The 17,207-nt window shown below is 26.0% G+C and overlaps 3 protein-coding genes across 3 annotated transcripts; 1 reads left to right on the top strand and 2 right to left on the bottom strand.

Moving 5' to 3' along the window:
* Positions 1-1,354: 1,354 nt before the first annotated feature.
* Positions 1,355-4,086, bottom strand: LOC113003845. The gene is made up of 6 exons (XM_039448831.1): positions 3,951-4,086; positions 3,036-3,214; positions 2,498-2,525; positions 2,198-2,409; positions 1,712-1,871; positions 1,355-1,608 (listed from the first exon to the last, which is right to left on the bottom strand). The coding sequence occupies exons 1-6, from the start codon at positions 3,979-3,981 to the stop codon at positions 1,502-1,504; spliced, it is 717 nt and encodes a 238-aa protein (XP_039304765.1). The 5' UTR covers positions 3,982-4,086; the 3' UTR covers positions 1,355-1,501.
* Positions 4,087-4,317: 231 nt separating this feature from the next.
* Positions 4,318-14,728, top strand: LOC120357674 (cytochrome P450 4c21-like). Its single transcript, XM_039448825.1, has 12 exons — positions 4,318-4,642; positions 5,003-5,109; positions 6,523-6,613; positions 6,852-7,040; positions 7,846-7,909; positions 9,370-9,496; positions 9,560-9,617; positions 9,881-9,972; positions 10,137-10,205; positions 11,430-11,607; positions 11,955-12,134; positions 12,201-14,728. Exons 1-12 carry the CDS (start codon positions 4,480-4,482, stop codon positions 12,368-12,370), a joined length of 1,488 nt encoding a protein of 495 aa, XP_039304759.1. The 5' UTR covers positions 4,318-4,479; the 3' UTR covers positions 12,371-14,728.
* LOC120357680 lies at positions 14,381-17,112 on the bottom strand. The gene is made up of 6 exons (XM_039448832.1): positions 16,977-17,112; positions 16,062-16,240; positions 15,524-15,551; positions 15,224-15,435; positions 14,738-14,897; positions 14,381-14,634 (listed from the first exon to the last, which is right to left on the bottom strand). Exons 1-6 carry the CDS (start codon positions 17,005-17,007, stop codon positions 14,528-14,530), a joined length of 717 nt encoding a protein of 238 aa, XP_039304766.1. The 5' UTR covers positions 17,008-17,112; the 3' UTR covers positions 14,381-14,527.
* Between the last annotated feature and the right edge of the window lie 95 nt (positions 17,113-17,207).

The following is a 17,207-nucleotide window of genomic DNA, read 5'->3' on the forward strand; positions in this document are numbered from 1 at the left end:
GTTTTTGAGACATTGTCTGAAAGATGATGTCTACTCCTACAGAGAGGAATCCGAGAGCAGCCAGGTCGGCTTTTTTTTGCGTAACGCTCGAAACTCCAATTTCCCAGGCGAAAATGGATGAGGTTTACTGCGCGAGCAGTTTCAATACGGTAAAAAGGTTTTCATACAAATTATATATTAAATATGTTTATATATATTAAAATATATATAATAATTAAGGAATTTCAAAGAAGACACTCTTCTTTAATCAATTTGAATGTATTTCGATATTTCATGATTACAGCCTTTATTACTCTGTATAAACATTTTTTTACAGACGATTTATGTATTCCCATTGCATTGCCAATAACTCTATATTCTGCAGTAGATGCTAATTTATATAAGGCCACAGCTACTTGTTTTTCTACAGATATAGGTTCCCTTGGCATTAAAAATTGTGGTTCTGGTTCTAATTCATCTCTGAGCATATCACATAATTCTATAAAACTCTCCTTAGACATACGAAAACTTTCAATCCATTCTTTTTCAGTATAATGACAATTCACAATCCTTTTCCAAAAATCTGAACTTCTCTCAAGTTGCCAAATCCTTCGATATCGTATACCTTCTGCAATTAATTCTATTTGTTTTAGACTATTAATTTGTTTCCACCTTAATAACAACTCTGTTCTTTCTTGAAAACATAACCTTTTAAGCGTTGCCTTCAATGCACGTCGTCTACGGGAAAACAATCGTCGTAATTGTTTTTTCCGACAATCTTGTTGAAGTCTATTTATTGCAAATAATGCAATAAATAAGGATGTAACCTCTTGTATATTATTCATTGTTTACAATTTAACCTTTATATAAAATTATTCTTTCTATTGGAACTAAAACAATTGTTAGCAGAAAGATACCATATTATTTGATGCGTATTTTATTGGATTCTTAATGGTTCGTATTATTCACTTGATATTGTTCGGTGTAAACACATGCAGATTTCATACTTGATGCGTATTAATTTGATTCGCGTATTAAAATTGCGTTCGGTGTAAACAAGGTCAGTGTTCAATGAGTTTAAAAAGTGAGACGTAAACCATCCAACAGCTGAATATTCGGCAACTTGTCAATTTTGGTTAGTTGGAAATTTATAATAAACTTTAGTTTTTAGAGTAGCACAATAAATACGTTTAAAGAATTAATGCGTTTAAATAAATAATTATCCAAAGATCGTTTAACTCGTGTGTAAATTTTTAACTTGTCACAATAATAATTTTATATAAACTTTTCAAAATTTTCCATTTTTAGTTTTAATGTGATTTATTGTGCTACATATATGTATATAAGGATAGGAATAAATAAATCATATATAAACTTTATTAATAAAATTACATATATTATTTTATCTTGTATATATTATTATATATTTTATCTCTCAATCGCCTTGTAGAGCGAGAGAACATGAACAATTTGTCCTCGTTATTACGAGTAGAATGACGCATCTATTATTAATTAATAAAATTTATTTTTTTGAGAGCGATCTAATTCTATCGCTGGCTCGTCGCACCCATTCTTTCATATATCCTTCCACTTCGGCCATTGTCGTATTTATTGAAATCATAATTGCTTCTAGAAAAAGATGATAAAATAATGGAACGGTTAAATGCGAAATGAATAAAACAAATAAAAAGTATATTGTGTAAATATGAATAAAGTAAATGAATATATGTACCGATAATAACGTCTGAAATTTTAGTTTTCTTTAATGCTAATCTGTTTTTTTGACCTGTCCACGTATAAATTTGGGCCAATTCATCTGTAATTGTTTGAGACATGACATTTCGCACTGTCTTACTGACAGTATCTCCGCCAATATTTGACATTTTTTTTACCTATAATACAATAAATATATTTTGAATATTAAAAAAAAACAAAGATATATATTTCTTATAGTGTGCTTTGAAGCTGGATTTTCCAATTTAGCTTTTTATATAATACTAAAATTTATAAAAGAAGAATGCCTAATTATTCAATTATGAAACATAAATTACAATAGTTAAAATAACTAAAAGATCATACTAGTTTTGCTTTTATTATTATAGTTTTGTTATATTTTTATATTATTGTAATTTTGTTTTATATTTCATATATTTTAGTGATATTTTATGTTGATATATCTTTATAAAAGATTTAAATTTATAAATTATAATAGACTTACGAATTGTCGTTGAACGTCATTCTGCATCAATTGCTCGTTGAAATGATTCAATTCCTGTATTGTAGTAAGAGGAAAATCTGGTAACAAGTTATTGTTATTTTGTTCGACTGGATCGGCTTTATCACCTCCTTTATTTTCCAGCAGATTAATGATGCCGTTGAGCTTATGCTTTATTTTTGCATTTATTTGTAAAAATTTTAGTCGGCATGCATCTGAAGGACAAAATAATTTCTTTATTAATAAACAGAACGCAATTCTATAATATAAAAATAGCAGTGAAGTAAAAGCAATAGAACTTACCACATGAGGCACAAATGTAATAAAAGATCTGTAACATATATAAATTCACAGTAAAAAAAATACAAATAAATAGATATAAAAATATATTAATCTTTTATAAAATCTGTTTGCGCAATCAATTTCTAAAAACTATTTGGGCAAAACTATAACGTTGACGAATTATTTTATGTTTAACAACTATATTTGCAAAATTAAATTTAGAAATTGTTCAATAATTGAAAAAAATATATTTTAATTACATTATACATATTTATATTGTATTATATATACTTTTTTATAAAATAATATAGAAAAACATAATAAAGATTAATGATTCTAATGTATAACAAGTAAAAAATAAAAAAAGAAGCAAAAAAGTATAGTAAACAGAGTACAATTAAAATGAGTTTCTATATTTATAAATTTATAATTATACAAAGATAAAAGTTGAGATTAAAATTAAATTACGTTTTGCAAGTATTGTGCAATGTACTTTTCTTTTAAAAAAACATGATAAAGGAAATAATTAAATATATGATAAAGAAAAAAATTACCTTACCTTAAAGATTGTACTTTCCGTATAACAGAAAATAGAAGAGTCAATAAATGTGAGCGTATAAGATATAAGTCCTTCGCATCCAACCAGAAATAGAGTATAAATGTAAGCGCAGATGATATAATACAAGTCTTTCGCATCCAATCGAAACAATACCATGAGGCACAAATGTGATAAAAGATCTGTAACATATATAAATTCACAGTAAAAGAAATACAAATAAATAGATATAAAAATATATTAATCTTTTATAAAATCTGTTTGCGCAATCAATTTCTAAAAACTATTTGGGCAAAACTATAACGTTGACGAATTATTTATGTATAACAAGTATATTTGCAAAATTAAATTGAGAAATTGTTTGATAATTGAAGAAAGCATTTTCAATTACATTATACATATTTATATTGTAACCAGAAAATCAGTAAAAACAAAATGAACCGATTGCAATTGAAAAAGAGTATAAGAAACTTTATACTATAAATCTTAACTTCTTAATATTGGTATCTTTTATATAATGTTATGTTTTACTGTCCCGGGGTCGATTGTGTATTTTTGAAGAAGAGTGAAAATGTAAAAAATGAGCAGTATTGATTGGTGATATCGTTAGATCTAAGAGTCTATACCATGCAATCAGTGCTCCACTTTTCACATTTTCACTCCTTCAAAAATACACAATCGGCCCCCTGAAAGAGTAATCCTTTAATTCCTTTAATTTTTAAGTAATTAATAAAACATTACATATAATTACATCTTTACTCGAACACGACCACGTTTCTTGAACATAACCTCTGTGATTTTAGGTCTTAAAAGATACTCGCGAAAGGCTCTCGTGCTTAGTGGCTAAATCTAGTACGAAAAATCGTAGCGTGTACCATCGACTTTACTCTTAAAATAAATGATTTTTATCATACGTACCTCGTAGATACCGAAGCACATGGAAGCACATGGAAGCAGGAAGAACAGAACACAATTAAGTGTTACACAGCGACCGGCGGAGAGAGAGGCCCGGGAGAGCTGCGCAGCAGATCGCAGCGCAGCTCTGTTGCTACGCTACGAGCGAATTAAAACTAAAATTTCTTTTTATGTTAATTGTCTCTTCGGCAAGATAAAATCTCTATCATTTATATCTTTTCGCTTTGTCGAAAAGATATAAATAACTTAAAAGAGTATAAGATCTTTTGTCGTAAAGAGATCAGAGTTTTTGTCGACTTTGAGTCATATTTCAGTCGACTATTTATTAACCATTTGTCGACTTTCAAAAATCGACAAATAGTCACCAAATAGTCAATTGCTGTCGAGTTATAGTCGACTGTTGAAAGTCGCCTTTAAGTCAACTGAGAAAAGTCGGCCTACCAGTCGACTAACAGTCACGCGTGTTGTGTGGGATCCCATCAATAACTTTCAATATTACTTTAGTATTTCGTCATTATATATACTAAGAGCAATGTTGTTCATTATTGTGGCACTAATTGCGATTCTTGCGTGTATAATAATAAATTACTTTATTCGAAAATTCTTTTCGTTTGAAGCACTGAACAAATTACCAGGTCCAGTCCGACTGCCACTTGTCGGTACTTCGTACATCTTTTTGCAACAAAAATCGCAAGGTATATATTTATATTGTTCTTATTTTAATGTTATAGAAACATAACATCATATTTATCAAATTTTAATTTAATAAACGTAAAGAAACAAATCAAAATGTAATAGAATATGTAACATATGTTACAATATGTAACATCAACGTAAATTGACTTGAAACTCGGTTTAAGTTTCTATTTTTTTTCTAGTTCTAAGAGTTAGAAAAAAATAGAAAGTAAATTAAACCGAGATTCAAGTTAAGCTATGTTGAAACTTTTTAAAACTATCTATCTAAATGTAATCCAAACAATACAATAAATAGAAAATCATTTTATGAAAATATTTTATTTACAATATAAAATTTCTAACATCTCAAAACTTTTTAGATTTTCTAGATATTATCATGCTGATCTGTAAGAAGTATTCTTCTCCATTTCAATTTTGGATGGGTCCTCAACTAATCATCGTCATATATGAACCAAATGAAGTACAGGTAAAGAAATAACATTTATAATATTTTATTATATATATGTATTTTGATGAAAAATTTCTCTGAAATTTTTGTTGCACTTTTTCTGTATATTTCTCCAAAGTTTGTTTAAAAATAGAATCCATTTACGTAAAAATTGCGGAGAAATATGTGGTGAAATTGTACAGAAATTAGCAAATAAACTTTTAAGAAAGGTTTGGAGAAATAACCATAAAACTTTTCTGAATTTTCTGAATTTTTTTCCACGTTTTACAACATTTTTCAGTAAAATTTTAACAAAATTTTAATATAATTTTAGTATAACTTTAGCATAATTTTAGAGTGAAAATATTTGGAAAATATTTAATTTAATTAAACTTTAATGGAACTGTTAAAATTGTTTTACTCTCTTTTAATTTGAAGTCCAATTTTGGGGACTCTCTTTCAAAAAATCTTTTAATAAAATGGAATTTTTTGTAATGTCTGCAAGCGTTACAATTAAGCGTTAAGTGGAACGCAAATAACTTTTATCTGGAACTTCATTCCAATAAACTTGCAATTAAAATATCTCACAGGGACCTGTGATAACCTATAATAAAAAATCTAAATCACTTTTTTAGATAATCGCGATATAGTATATCGAGCAAACTAATTTGTTGCATGTGTCCTTACATATTTCTTGTCGTATATTTGATAGCACCAAAATAGAACACAAATGCAGCAATATGACTATTTATATATGCAACAAATTGATGAAATTTCAACAATATTAGTACGATATGTTGTCAACAATATAATAGTAATATACAGACTTTTTAAAAATAACTTTCCGTATACTTTTTAAAATTAACTCAATATCTTTTAAAATTTTAACGTCTTTTAAATAATGATTTAAATGATTTACAAAAATTTTCTTTTATTTCTTAAAAAAATGTTTGCACAATAGTTGAAAATACACATTCACGTCTATTCTATGAATGTTATGACCGAACTATCAAACTACTGTATATGCTCGATGTCTTATAAGGACTTAACATTATAAATGGCACACAAATCTTCTTGACCGTATTTATTTAAATTAAAAAGGTCTTATTTGGAATACAATTTGTCTCACTATTCTCTATATTTTAATATATATAGACATATTTTATATACAATATAATCATATAATTATACATAATTATATATTTTAATACATATGGACGTATTTAATATATAATAATATATGTATAATTATAAATAATTTTATATAAGTAATTTTTCCTTGGCCCTTGAGAAGGCAAAAAAAACTTTTTAATACGACAATTTTTTACAGAGTTATGCTCATTTGAAGTTTATAGAAGTTTATTAAATTTTGATATAAAATTACTAGTTGCGATAATTTTGTTGACGAATGTATATTATAAAAAGCCATTAATAAATATGTGATGTTTACAGACTGTTTTAAAAAGCCGTCTCTGTTTGGATAAAAGTATGGTGTATAAGGTTTTAGAACCAATATTTGGCTCAGGAATAGCGTCAGCCCCTGGTAAGATATATTTAAAGAAAGATAAACATTTATTTAGTTGTAGAACTCCTTTGTAATTACTATAGCATAACATAAAGAATGCAACATATATAATAGCATAGATTTATTAATTTTATTCTATAAACTAATATTATAAGTCTCACAACAAGCAGCCTATTTTACTAATATTCTTCTTATTATTGTACAACTCTTATTATTTTCCATCTATTTTTTTACTCTTTGGTAATATTTAATTTAGCACACATATGGACTGGACATCGAAAAATGATAGCTCCAATTTTCAAAACAGTCAATTTGAGAAAATTTGTTGATATATTTGTTGAAGAAGCTTCAATGTTAACTGAAGAATTAGAAAAAGTTGAGCATAATGAAAATGAAATTTTCTTTCTTAAACCTCTAGAAAAATGTGCTCTTAAAATTGCATGTGGTAAGGCAATACAAATTTTATATTTTTAAGTAGAAGATAAATTACGTATATGATGAATTACTGTGAATTATTGATAATCAAAGTATTGGCAACTATTGGCAGTCTAATTTAAAATACTTGGAATATATAAATTATATAGAGAATTATTTTTAATTTTACTTTAATTCTTAAGTAGTCTACTTATTATTATAACATTTCATTAAAAATAAAACTTCAATCTTTTAATTTAAAAAAATGCTTAAATTCTGCAAGTCTCGATTTTTATTTGAGCGACATTTATTCTTACTAAAAAAAATGTCAGAAAAGACAGTTACAAAAATGAGTAATTTTAACTTAAAATTAACAGACTATGTGTTATCATTGAAATTATTTTATTTAATAATATAAACTTGAAAATAAATAAAAAAAAGCAAATTATTAAGTATATTATTAAGTAAATTATGCATAGTTACAATATAGTTATTCAGATCGAATAAAGTCGCTTATCATGAAATGTCGTTTTCTAAAAGATTTATGGAAAATATATTTAAGTTTTATCACTAAAAGTTAGCAATTGTTAATAGCAATACTTTGTTGTATGTAAAATAAGAAATAGGGTTAAAATTTAGTACTCTATACTACATAATAATTATCAATATCAATTAATGTAAAGTATCAACTAATATTTATTTATCTGTTTCTATATCATATTTTTTCTTATTTGGAATTACTTTGTTTATGCTTTATTTATGCATAGTATATAAAATAACAATTAAAGACTACATATTAACTTGAAAGTTTCCATTTCATATATTGCTATGTACAGGCACTATGATTGGTATCAAGGTAGAAGAAAATATACTTGATAAAACTGTGGAGGCATTTGAAAGGTATATAATTTTCTTATAATTGTCGAGTCTTCTAATATAAATTTAATATAAATATATAATAAAATATCTATTTAAATACAATATTTTCTTAAAATATTTTATTTTCATTAACACCAAGAAAACTTCTGAAAAAATGTTAATCTTAACCCAGTCGGCACACAGATTCAAAAAGAATTAAAAAAGAATTCAAACTTAGAGTTTGAATTTTTTTTTAATTCTTTTTGAATCTGTGTGCCGACTGGGAAGTTAATTTTGTAAAATTCAAAAAGAAAATGAACTGTTTACTGAGATCGCAGTTTTTGATGTATAAGAATTATCTGTATTTAAGACTTGAGAATATATATACATATACTATATAAGTTTGACCCTAATCTGAATCTTCATCAAAATTAAGATAAATTTAATGGCAATCGAATAAAACCTGATCTGATCTTTCTTCCACACAACAGTTAAAATATCCAAAGATTGTTAAGAAGTCACAAAACGTTGTTTCTTATTATTGCCAAAATTTAAAGTAGTTTATTGTTAAAATTCTAATAAACAGATCGTAGAAAAATATATCTAGTGTCGTGGAATATCATAAATATTTTGTGTATAAATATAAATATTTTGCATTGATTTCTAAAAGCATCTGTTAAAATTACTTCGTGCACTCTATTTAGATATTGTAGATTACTGAGCATTAGTGTTTGCTGCATTTTTATAAAAACTAAATTTCTATTTTGCAGGTAGCAGAAATTTTTGTAGATCTATATCTCTACGTAATTTTGAAAAATATATATTACATATTAATTTTTTAACTTTAATCTAATTGAAAGGCATTGCATGTGAATTTTAAATAATATTATTGAATTTAATGTGTGTATAAATTCGGCAAATAAAGTATTATAGGTGAGCTGTGGTTGTGGAGTATGATCATCCGCTTGTGCATCTCTCTTGCGATTTTGCACTTAATCTTATTGTAAACATTGTATATTGTTTTTTAGAAATTACAAATTATTTAAAAAACAGGGTTTTTAATAAGTTTTAAGTTTTATTAAAAAAATTTTTTAAGCCAAAAAAATTATTTAAAAAAATTTTTAATAAAATATATTTTATAAAATATTTGTAAACCTTTGTTTTGCAGTACTTATTTGTATATAAAATTTCTAAAAGATTATTAATTAATACTTTTTTTTATAAATAAAAGTGGAATAATGTCTTTCATGACATTTATATTCAAGTAAACAAATTTGCCTAATTTTAAAAAGTTTTATTTGAAAATTTACTGCATATAATGATAGATTTTAGAAATATTTCTGTTGCAACATTTCATACCTTGCAGAATCCTTTCTAAAAGTGTTGCACATGAAATGCAAAGTTCAAATTTTCTTTGAAAACTCTTTGTAACAATCAGTGCTCTATGAATATTCATGGTGATAATTCATATATAAAAGTTTATTTTTCATAACACCTTTCAGAATGAAAGAAATTATAAGAGCTAGATTTCGGAACCCATTTTTGATTCCTGATTTTATATTTAATCTTACATCTATGGGAAAGATGCAGCGAGAGATATTAATCTTTGTTCAATCTTTTATTGATAAGGTATACATATTTATTAATATTTCATGTTATTTTCTTCACTATATAATCTTTATTATTATATAGATGATTCAGCAATGGGCAAATGAATCAAATACAACAAACGTTAATGATAGCAAAGCTCGTAAGTTTATCAATATTTTATTCTTGTGCCTTGTAGTATTGTATAATGCTTCCAATGTAGATTAAAAATAATAAATTGAGAATTGTATTTAAAATACTTGTATTTTCTCTTTTTTATTTCTCTTTTATCTTTAACAATATATATTTTATTTGTTCAAAATTTATTTTTACCATAAACTTTTAAAATAATATACATAAAGATTATCACTATAAATATATTGATAAGTAATTTATACAAACCTTTTTTTTTATATAACATTATAGATAAAAGACTTGTGGACATTTTAATGAATTCAACTGATAAAGAATTCATAGAAAAGGACATTTTCTACAATTTGTTTACGATGTTAGTAACGGTATGTAGAATACGTACTCTTTAAATTTTTTAAAATTAAATGTCATTCAAAAATTATACGGACACAATTTTCACTCTGGTACTGCAGTGACAAAATTTACGAGATTTAAAAAGTATGTAACTATTTTCAAACTAATTATAAGATATTATTTTTATTTTTTATAGGCCAGTGACACCACTGCTGTTACGATGTACTTTGTGATCTTTATGTTAGCAAACTTCCCAGAAATACAGGTACGTATGCAATAGTATTGTTGCCCTCAGGTTGAGTCGGTTCTAAAACATTGTATTCATAATGCTAAAATCGGTGCAAAATTTCAAAAAAAGAGAGAATTCACCAATCGCATTTGTACAATTTAACCAACTAATTAATACGACTGATTAATTCCAATAATTAGTCTAAAAGTTAAAAGTTAATTAAAAAGTAAAAAGTTAGTAATCTTAATCTGTTATCTTAACTTAGTTAATTTTAAATTATTTAATTTTTAACTTTAATTAGTTATTTTTAAAATACAAACTTTAATTTATTAAATTAAATAAATTTAATTTAATTTATTAAATTAATTTTTAACTAAAAAGTTAAAAATTTATATATGTAAAAGAAAAAAATTACAGAAAAAAACACATTTTCAAATAAAAAACAATATGTCTTTGTTATTTTATATAAACGTAATTTAAAAATAAAATATCTGGTAAAACTTTTTTTACCGATAATTATACATATATCGTTACACTTATGCATATAATTATGTAATATTAATTATATGTCCACATATATAATTATATATAATAATTGTATATATTTTATATAAAGATCATACATAACTATAAATGTATAATTATACATACAGGGTGATTATTAATGAATGTCCCCACTTTTTACCATTAGAGCACGCATTTGTAATTTCTAATATAATAATATGTGTGAAATACGTATCCGTCGGTAAATCATGCTCCTATGATAAAAAGTGGGGACATTCATTAATAATCACTTGTATATAACTATACATATATAATTATGTATACATATATGTACAATTTTTTACGGGGTATTAAATTTCTTTGATAATCCATATTATAATTGCTTTGAGTAATTTAACGTTAAAAATTACAACTGTCTAATTTAATATAAATGATATGCTTTTCACAATAAACTTTTAATTTAACTTAATTTAATGTAACTTTTAATTGAATTAGTTTTTTTGTGCATATAACTTTAAACATAACTAAATTAATTTTATAAGCCATTAACTTAATTTTCCTCAAAATTATGATGTGATTGGCCGTCTTTGGCCGTCGGATTTGTTTTTAGCAATCAAAAATTCATCGGAAAAAGCTTTATTACATTTCAAAAAAATGTTAAACTATGTTTTAAAAGAGAAGAAAATTTTAATATAAGTTAATAAAAAATGTATTGTATTATTATGTACATATTTACTTTATTTAACTTTATAATAGGAAAAAGTATACAAAGAGTTGTTGGAAATTTATGGTACACAAACTCCAAAGGCAGCACCGGTTAAATATGAGGATCTACAACATATGAACTATTTGGAACGTGTTATTAAGGAAACTTTGAGAATTTTTCCTACTGTTCCTATTATCGCACGACAAGTGACGGAAGACTTCAAAATAGGTTTACTAATTTTTATAAATGAGCATATATTAATTGTTAATTTTTCTTGAAATTTATTAATTTGTCATAATAAAACATGAACAAATTAAGATTCAAAAATCCTAATTTGTTCATATTTTATTACGACAAAAATTTCAAAAAAGGTTAACAATAAATACATATTTTCATAGAAATTTATTTATTTTAATTAATATACTGGTATTGATTCTATTATTCTAATAATATGACTATCAGAATATTAATTTTTATTTTATCTTAATTTTATTTTAATAAGAAGATTGCTACGTTTCTATCATACTTTTCTTTGCAAAGTTTATATCTGGATATTATTTTTAAAAATGTTTTAGGAGATATTGTTTTACCAAAACATACTGATATTCTCATCCCATTTATTCAAATGCATCGAAATAAAAAGTATTGGCCGAATCCATTGGTGTTCGATCCGGATAGATTTCTTCCGGAAAATATAAAAAATTATCATTTGTTTTATTTTACTCCTTTTAGCGACGGGCCAAGAAATTGCATAGGTAAACATAAATAAATTATTATGTATTATAATAAAATTGATTTACATATAATTGAAAAACTTGCAGGTATGAGATATGGAATGATGTCTATGAAAGCTATTCTAGCGACGTTGATACGAAGTTTCATATTTAAAGTAAATGAAACCATTGAAATAGATAAAATAAAATTAAATATGGACATCGTGTTATCGACTTTAGAACCTGTAAAAATTAAATTAAAAAAACGAAATCCCTAATAATGTAACATGTCTAATGTATGTATATATCGATGATAGTATCGTGCAACAGTTTTTTTTTTTTAATTATTAAAACTGCATATGCATGTCAAAGAATATACGGAAATGAAAGTAGATGAAAAAAAAATAAATACACATTTTCCTCTTTAAAATTGTTCTTGGCTCTGTTCTCCTCCACGATCTTCGAATTTGCATAGGAGCTTTGGGAAGCGCAGCGAGATCTCTTGCGATAATTGTATCGTAACGATCACGAGTTTATCTTAATTCCTAGAATATTTAATAATATGGGAGATTGTGTATTCTATTCAATTGAGTATTCTAAATTATTAATGCCAATTTCATGCAAGAAAATCTGCCTGCCTGCAGAATCTTGAAAAACTTGAACAGCATGAGGAAGTTTCCAGTAAACACATTATCTTTCAGACCTAGTCTTAAAGGCTATACGGTCCACTTGACGCTACAATGCTTCGTAACACTTTTTGATCGGTTAATTTGTAAAATTCTTTGTTCCGATTGTTTCGATAAAATCAAACGGTTTATCGAAGCACTTGTAGCGTCAATTGGACCGCAGCCAAGACATCTTCTTAAAGACTTCTGTTGAACTTTGTTTTAAAAACAACTTTTTAAAAACGACTTTTAAATGTCTTTTTTATGACGTTTTTGAGACATTGTCTGAAAGATGATGTCTACTCCTACAGAGAGGAATCCGAGAGCAGCCAGGTCGGCTTTTTTTTGCGTAACGCTCGAAACTCCAATTTCCCAGGCGAAAATGGATGAGGTTTACTGCGCGAGCAGTTTCAATACGGTAAAAAGGTTTTCATACAAATTATATATTAAATATGTTTATATATATTAAAATATATATAATAATTAAGGAATTTCAAAGAAGACACTCTTCTTTAATCAATTTGAATGTATTTCGATATTTCATGATTACAGCCTTTATTACTCTGTATAAACATTTTTTTACAGACGATTTATGTATTCCCATTGCATTGCCAATAACTCTATATTCTGCAGTAGATGCTAATTTATATAAGGCCACAGCTACTTGTTTTTCTACAGATATAGGTTCCCTTGGCATTAAAAATTGTGGTTCTGGTTCTAATTCATCTCTGAGCATATCACATAATTCTATAAAACTCTCCTTAGACATACGAAAACTTTCAATCCATTCTTTTTCAGTATAATGACAATTCACAATCCTTTTCCAAAAATCTGAACTTCTCTCAAGTTGCCAAATCCTTCGATATCGTATACCTTCTGCAATTAATTCTATTTGTTTTAGACTATTAATTTGTTTCCACCTTAATAACAACTCTGTTCTTTCTTGAAAACATAACCTTTTAAGCGTTGCCTTCAATGCACGTCGTCTACGGGAAAACAATCGTCGTAATTGTTTTTTCCGACAATCTTGTTGAAGTCTATTTATTGCAAATAATGCAATAAATAAGGATGTAACCTCTTGTATATTATTCATTGTTTACAATTTAACCTTTATATAAAATTATTCTTTCTATTGGAACTAAAACAATTGTTAGCAGAAAGATACCATATTATTTGATGCGTATTTTATTGGATTCTTAATGGTTCGTATTATTCACTTGATATTGTTCGGTGTAAACACATGCAGATTTCATACTTGATGCGTATTAATTTGATTCGCGTATTAAAATTGCGTTCGGTGTAAACAAGGTCAGTGTTCAATGAGTTTAAAAAGTGAGACGTAAACCATCCAACAGCTGAATATTCGGCAACTTGTCAATTTTGGTTAGTTGGAAATTTATAATAAACTTTAGTTTTTAGAGTAGCACAATAAATACGTTTAAAGAATTAATGCGTTTAAATAAATAATTATCCAAAGATCGTTTAACTCGTGTGTAAATTTTTAACTTGTCACAATAATAATTTTATATAAACTTTTCAAAATTTTCCATTTTTAGTTTTAATGTGATTTATTGTGCTACATATATGTATATAAGGATAGGAATAAATAAATCATATATAAACTTTATTAATAAAATTACATATATTATTTTATCTTGTATATATTATTATATATTTTATCTCTCAATCGCCTTGTAGAGCGAGAGAACATGAACAATTTGTCCTCGTTATTACGAGTAGAATGACGCATCTATTATTAATTAATAAAATTTATTTTTTTGAGAGCGATCTAATTCTATCGCTGGCTCGTCGCACCCATTCTTTCATATATCCTTCCACTTCGGCCATTGTCGTATTTATTGAAATCATAATTGCTTCTAGAAAAAGATGATAAAATAATGGAACGGTTAAATGCGAAATGAATAAAACAAATAAAAAGTATATTGTGTAAATATGAATAAAGTAAATGAATATATGTACCGATAATAACGTCTGAAATTTTAGTTTTCTTTAATGCTAATCTGTTTTTTTGACCTGTCCACGTATAAATTTGGGCCAATTCATCTGTAATTGTTTGAGACATGACATTTCGCACTGTCTTACTGACAGTATCTCCGCCAATATTTGACATTTTTTTTACCTATAATACAATAAATATATTTTGAATATTAAAAAAAAACAAAGATATATATTTCTTATAGTGTGCTTTGAAGCTGGATTTTCCAATTTAGCTTTTTATATAATACTAAAATTTATAAAAGAAGAATGCCTAATTATTCAATTATGAAACATAAATTACAATAGTTAAAATAACTAAAAGATCATACTAGTTTTGCTTTTATTATTATAGTTTTGTTATATTTTTATATTATTGTAATTTTGTTTTATATTTCATATATTTTAGTGATATTTTATGTTGATATATCTTTATAAAAGATTTAAATTTATAAATTATAATAGACTTACGAATTGTCGTTGAACGTCATTCTGCATCAATTGCTCGTTGAAATGATTCAATTCCTGTATTGTAGTAAGAGGAAAATCTGGTAACAAGTTATTGTTATTTTGTTCGACTGGATCGGCTTTATCACCTCCTTTATTTTCCAGCAGATTAATGATGCCGTTGAGCTTATGCTTTATTTTTGCATTTATTTGTAAAAATTTTAGTCGGCATGCATCTGAAGGACAAAATAATTTCTTTATTAATAAACAGAACGCAATTCTATAATATAAAAATAGCAGTGAAGTAAAAGCAATAGAACTTACCACATGAGGCACAAATGTAATAAAAGATCTGTAACATATATAAATTCACAGTAAAAAAAATACAAATAAATAGATATAAAAATATATTAATCTTTTATAAAATCTGTTTGCGCAATCAATTTCTAAAAACTATTTGGGCAAAACTATAACGTTGACGAATTATTTTATGTTTAACAACTATATTTGCAAAATTAAATTTAGAAATTGTTCAATAATTGAAAAAAATATATTTTAATTACATTATACATATTTATATTGTATTATATATACTTTTTTATAAAATAATATAGAAAAACATAATAAAGATTAATGATTCTAATGTATAACAAGTAAAAAATAAAAAAAGAAGCAAAAAAGTATAGTAAACAGAGTACAATTAAAATGAGTTTCTATATTTATAAATTTATAATTATACAAAGATAAAAGTTGAGATTAAAATTAAATTACGTTTTGCAAGTATTGTGCAATGTACTTTTCTTTTAAAAAAACATGATAAAGGAAATAATTAAATATATGATAAAGAAAAAAATTACCTTACCTTAAAGATTGTACTTTCCGTATAACAGAAAATAGAAGAGTCAATAAATGTGAGCGTATAAGATATAAGTCCTTCGCATCCAACCAGAAATAGAGTATAAATGTAAGCGCAGATGATATAATACAAGTCTTTCGCATCCAATCGAAACAATACCATGAGGCACAAATGTGATAAAAGATCTGTAACATATATAAATTCACAGTAAAAGAAATACAAATAAATAGATATAAAAATATATTAATCTTTTATAAAATCTGTTTGCGCAATCAATTTCTAAAAACTATTTGGGCAAAACTATAACGTTGACGAATTATTTATGTATAACAAGTATATTTGCAAAATTAAATTGAGAAATTGTTTGATAATTGAAGAAAGCATTTTCAATTACATTATACATATTTATATTGTAACCAGAAAATCAGTAAAAACAAAATGAACCGATTGCAATTGAAAAAGAGTATAAGAAACTTTATACTATAAATCTTAACTTCTTAATATTGGTATCTTTTATATAATGTTATGTTTTACTGTCCCGGGGTCGATTGTGTATTTTTGAAGAAGAGTGAAAATGTAAAAAATGAGCAGTATTGATTGGTGATATCGTTAGATCTAAGAGTCTATACCATGCAATCAGTGCTCCACTTTTCACATTTTCACTCCTTCAAAAATACACAATCGACCCCCTGAAAGAGTAATCCTTTAATTCCTTTAATTTTTAAGTAATTAATAAAACATTACATATAATTACATCTTTACTCGAACACGACCACGTTTCTTGAACATAACCTCTGTGATTTTAGGTCTTAAAAGATACTCGCGAAAGGCTCTCGTGCTTAGTGGCTAAATCTAGTACGAAAAATCGTAGCGTGTACCATCGACTTTACTCTTAAAATAAATGATTTTTATCATACGTACCTCGTAGATACCGAAGCACATGGAAGCACATGGAAGCAGGAAGAACAGAACACAATTAAGTGTTACACAGCGACCGGCGGAGAGAGAGGCCCGGGAGAGCTGCGCAGCAGATCGCAGCGCAGCTCTGTTGCTACGCTACGAGCGAATTAAAACTAAAATTTCTTTTTATGTTAATTGTCTCTTCGGCAAGATAAAATCTCTATCATTTATATCTTTTCGCTTTGTCGAAAA

This window comes from Solenopsis invicta, chromosome 4, assembly GCF_016802725.1.
Source record: "Solenopsis invicta isolate M01_SB chromosome 4, UNIL_Sinv_3.0, whole genome shotgun sequence".
NCBI lineage: Eukaryota > Metazoa > Arthropoda > Insecta > Hymenoptera > Formicidae > Solenopsis > Solenopsis invicta.

Excerpts from the sequence above, each read along its gene's own strand:
- LOC113003845 (XM_039448831.1), bottom strand. The coding sequence starts at position 3,981 with ATGTGCTTCCATGTGCTTCGGTATCTACGAG. Across the intron at positions 3,215-3,950 it reads TGTGCTTCGGTATCTACGAG|ATCTTTTATCACATTTGTGC; the intron begins GTACGTATGATA and ends TATATGTTACAG. Across the intron at positions 2,526-3,035 it reads CGGAAAGTACAATCTTTAAG|ATCTTTTATTACATTTGTGC; the intron begins GTAAGGTAATTT and ends TATATGTTACAG.
- LOC120357674 (XM_039448825.1), top strand. The coding sequence starts at position 4,480 with ATGTTGTTCATTATTGTGGCACTAATTGCGATTCTTGCGTGTATAATA. Across the intron at positions 6,614-6,851 it reads AGGAATAGCGTCAGCCCCTG|CACACATATGGACTGGACAT; the intron begins GTAAGATATATT and ends TATTTAATTTAG. Across the intron at positions 9,618-9,880 it reads CGTTAATGATAGCAAAGCTC|ATAAAAGACTTGTGGACATT; the intron begins GTAAGTTTATCA and ends ATAACATTATAG.
- LOC120357680 (XM_039448832.1), bottom strand. The coding sequence starts at position 17,007 with ATGTGCTTCCATGTGCTTCGGTATCTACGAG. Across the intron at positions 14,898-15,223 it reads ATGACGTTCAACGACAATTC|GTAAAAAAAATGTCAAATAT; the intron begins GTAAGTCTATTA and ends ATTGTATTATAG. Across the intron at positions 14,635-14,737 it reads AATTTCAGACGTTATTATCG|AAGCAATTATGATTTCAATA; the intron begins GTACATATATTC and ends ATCTTTTTCTAG.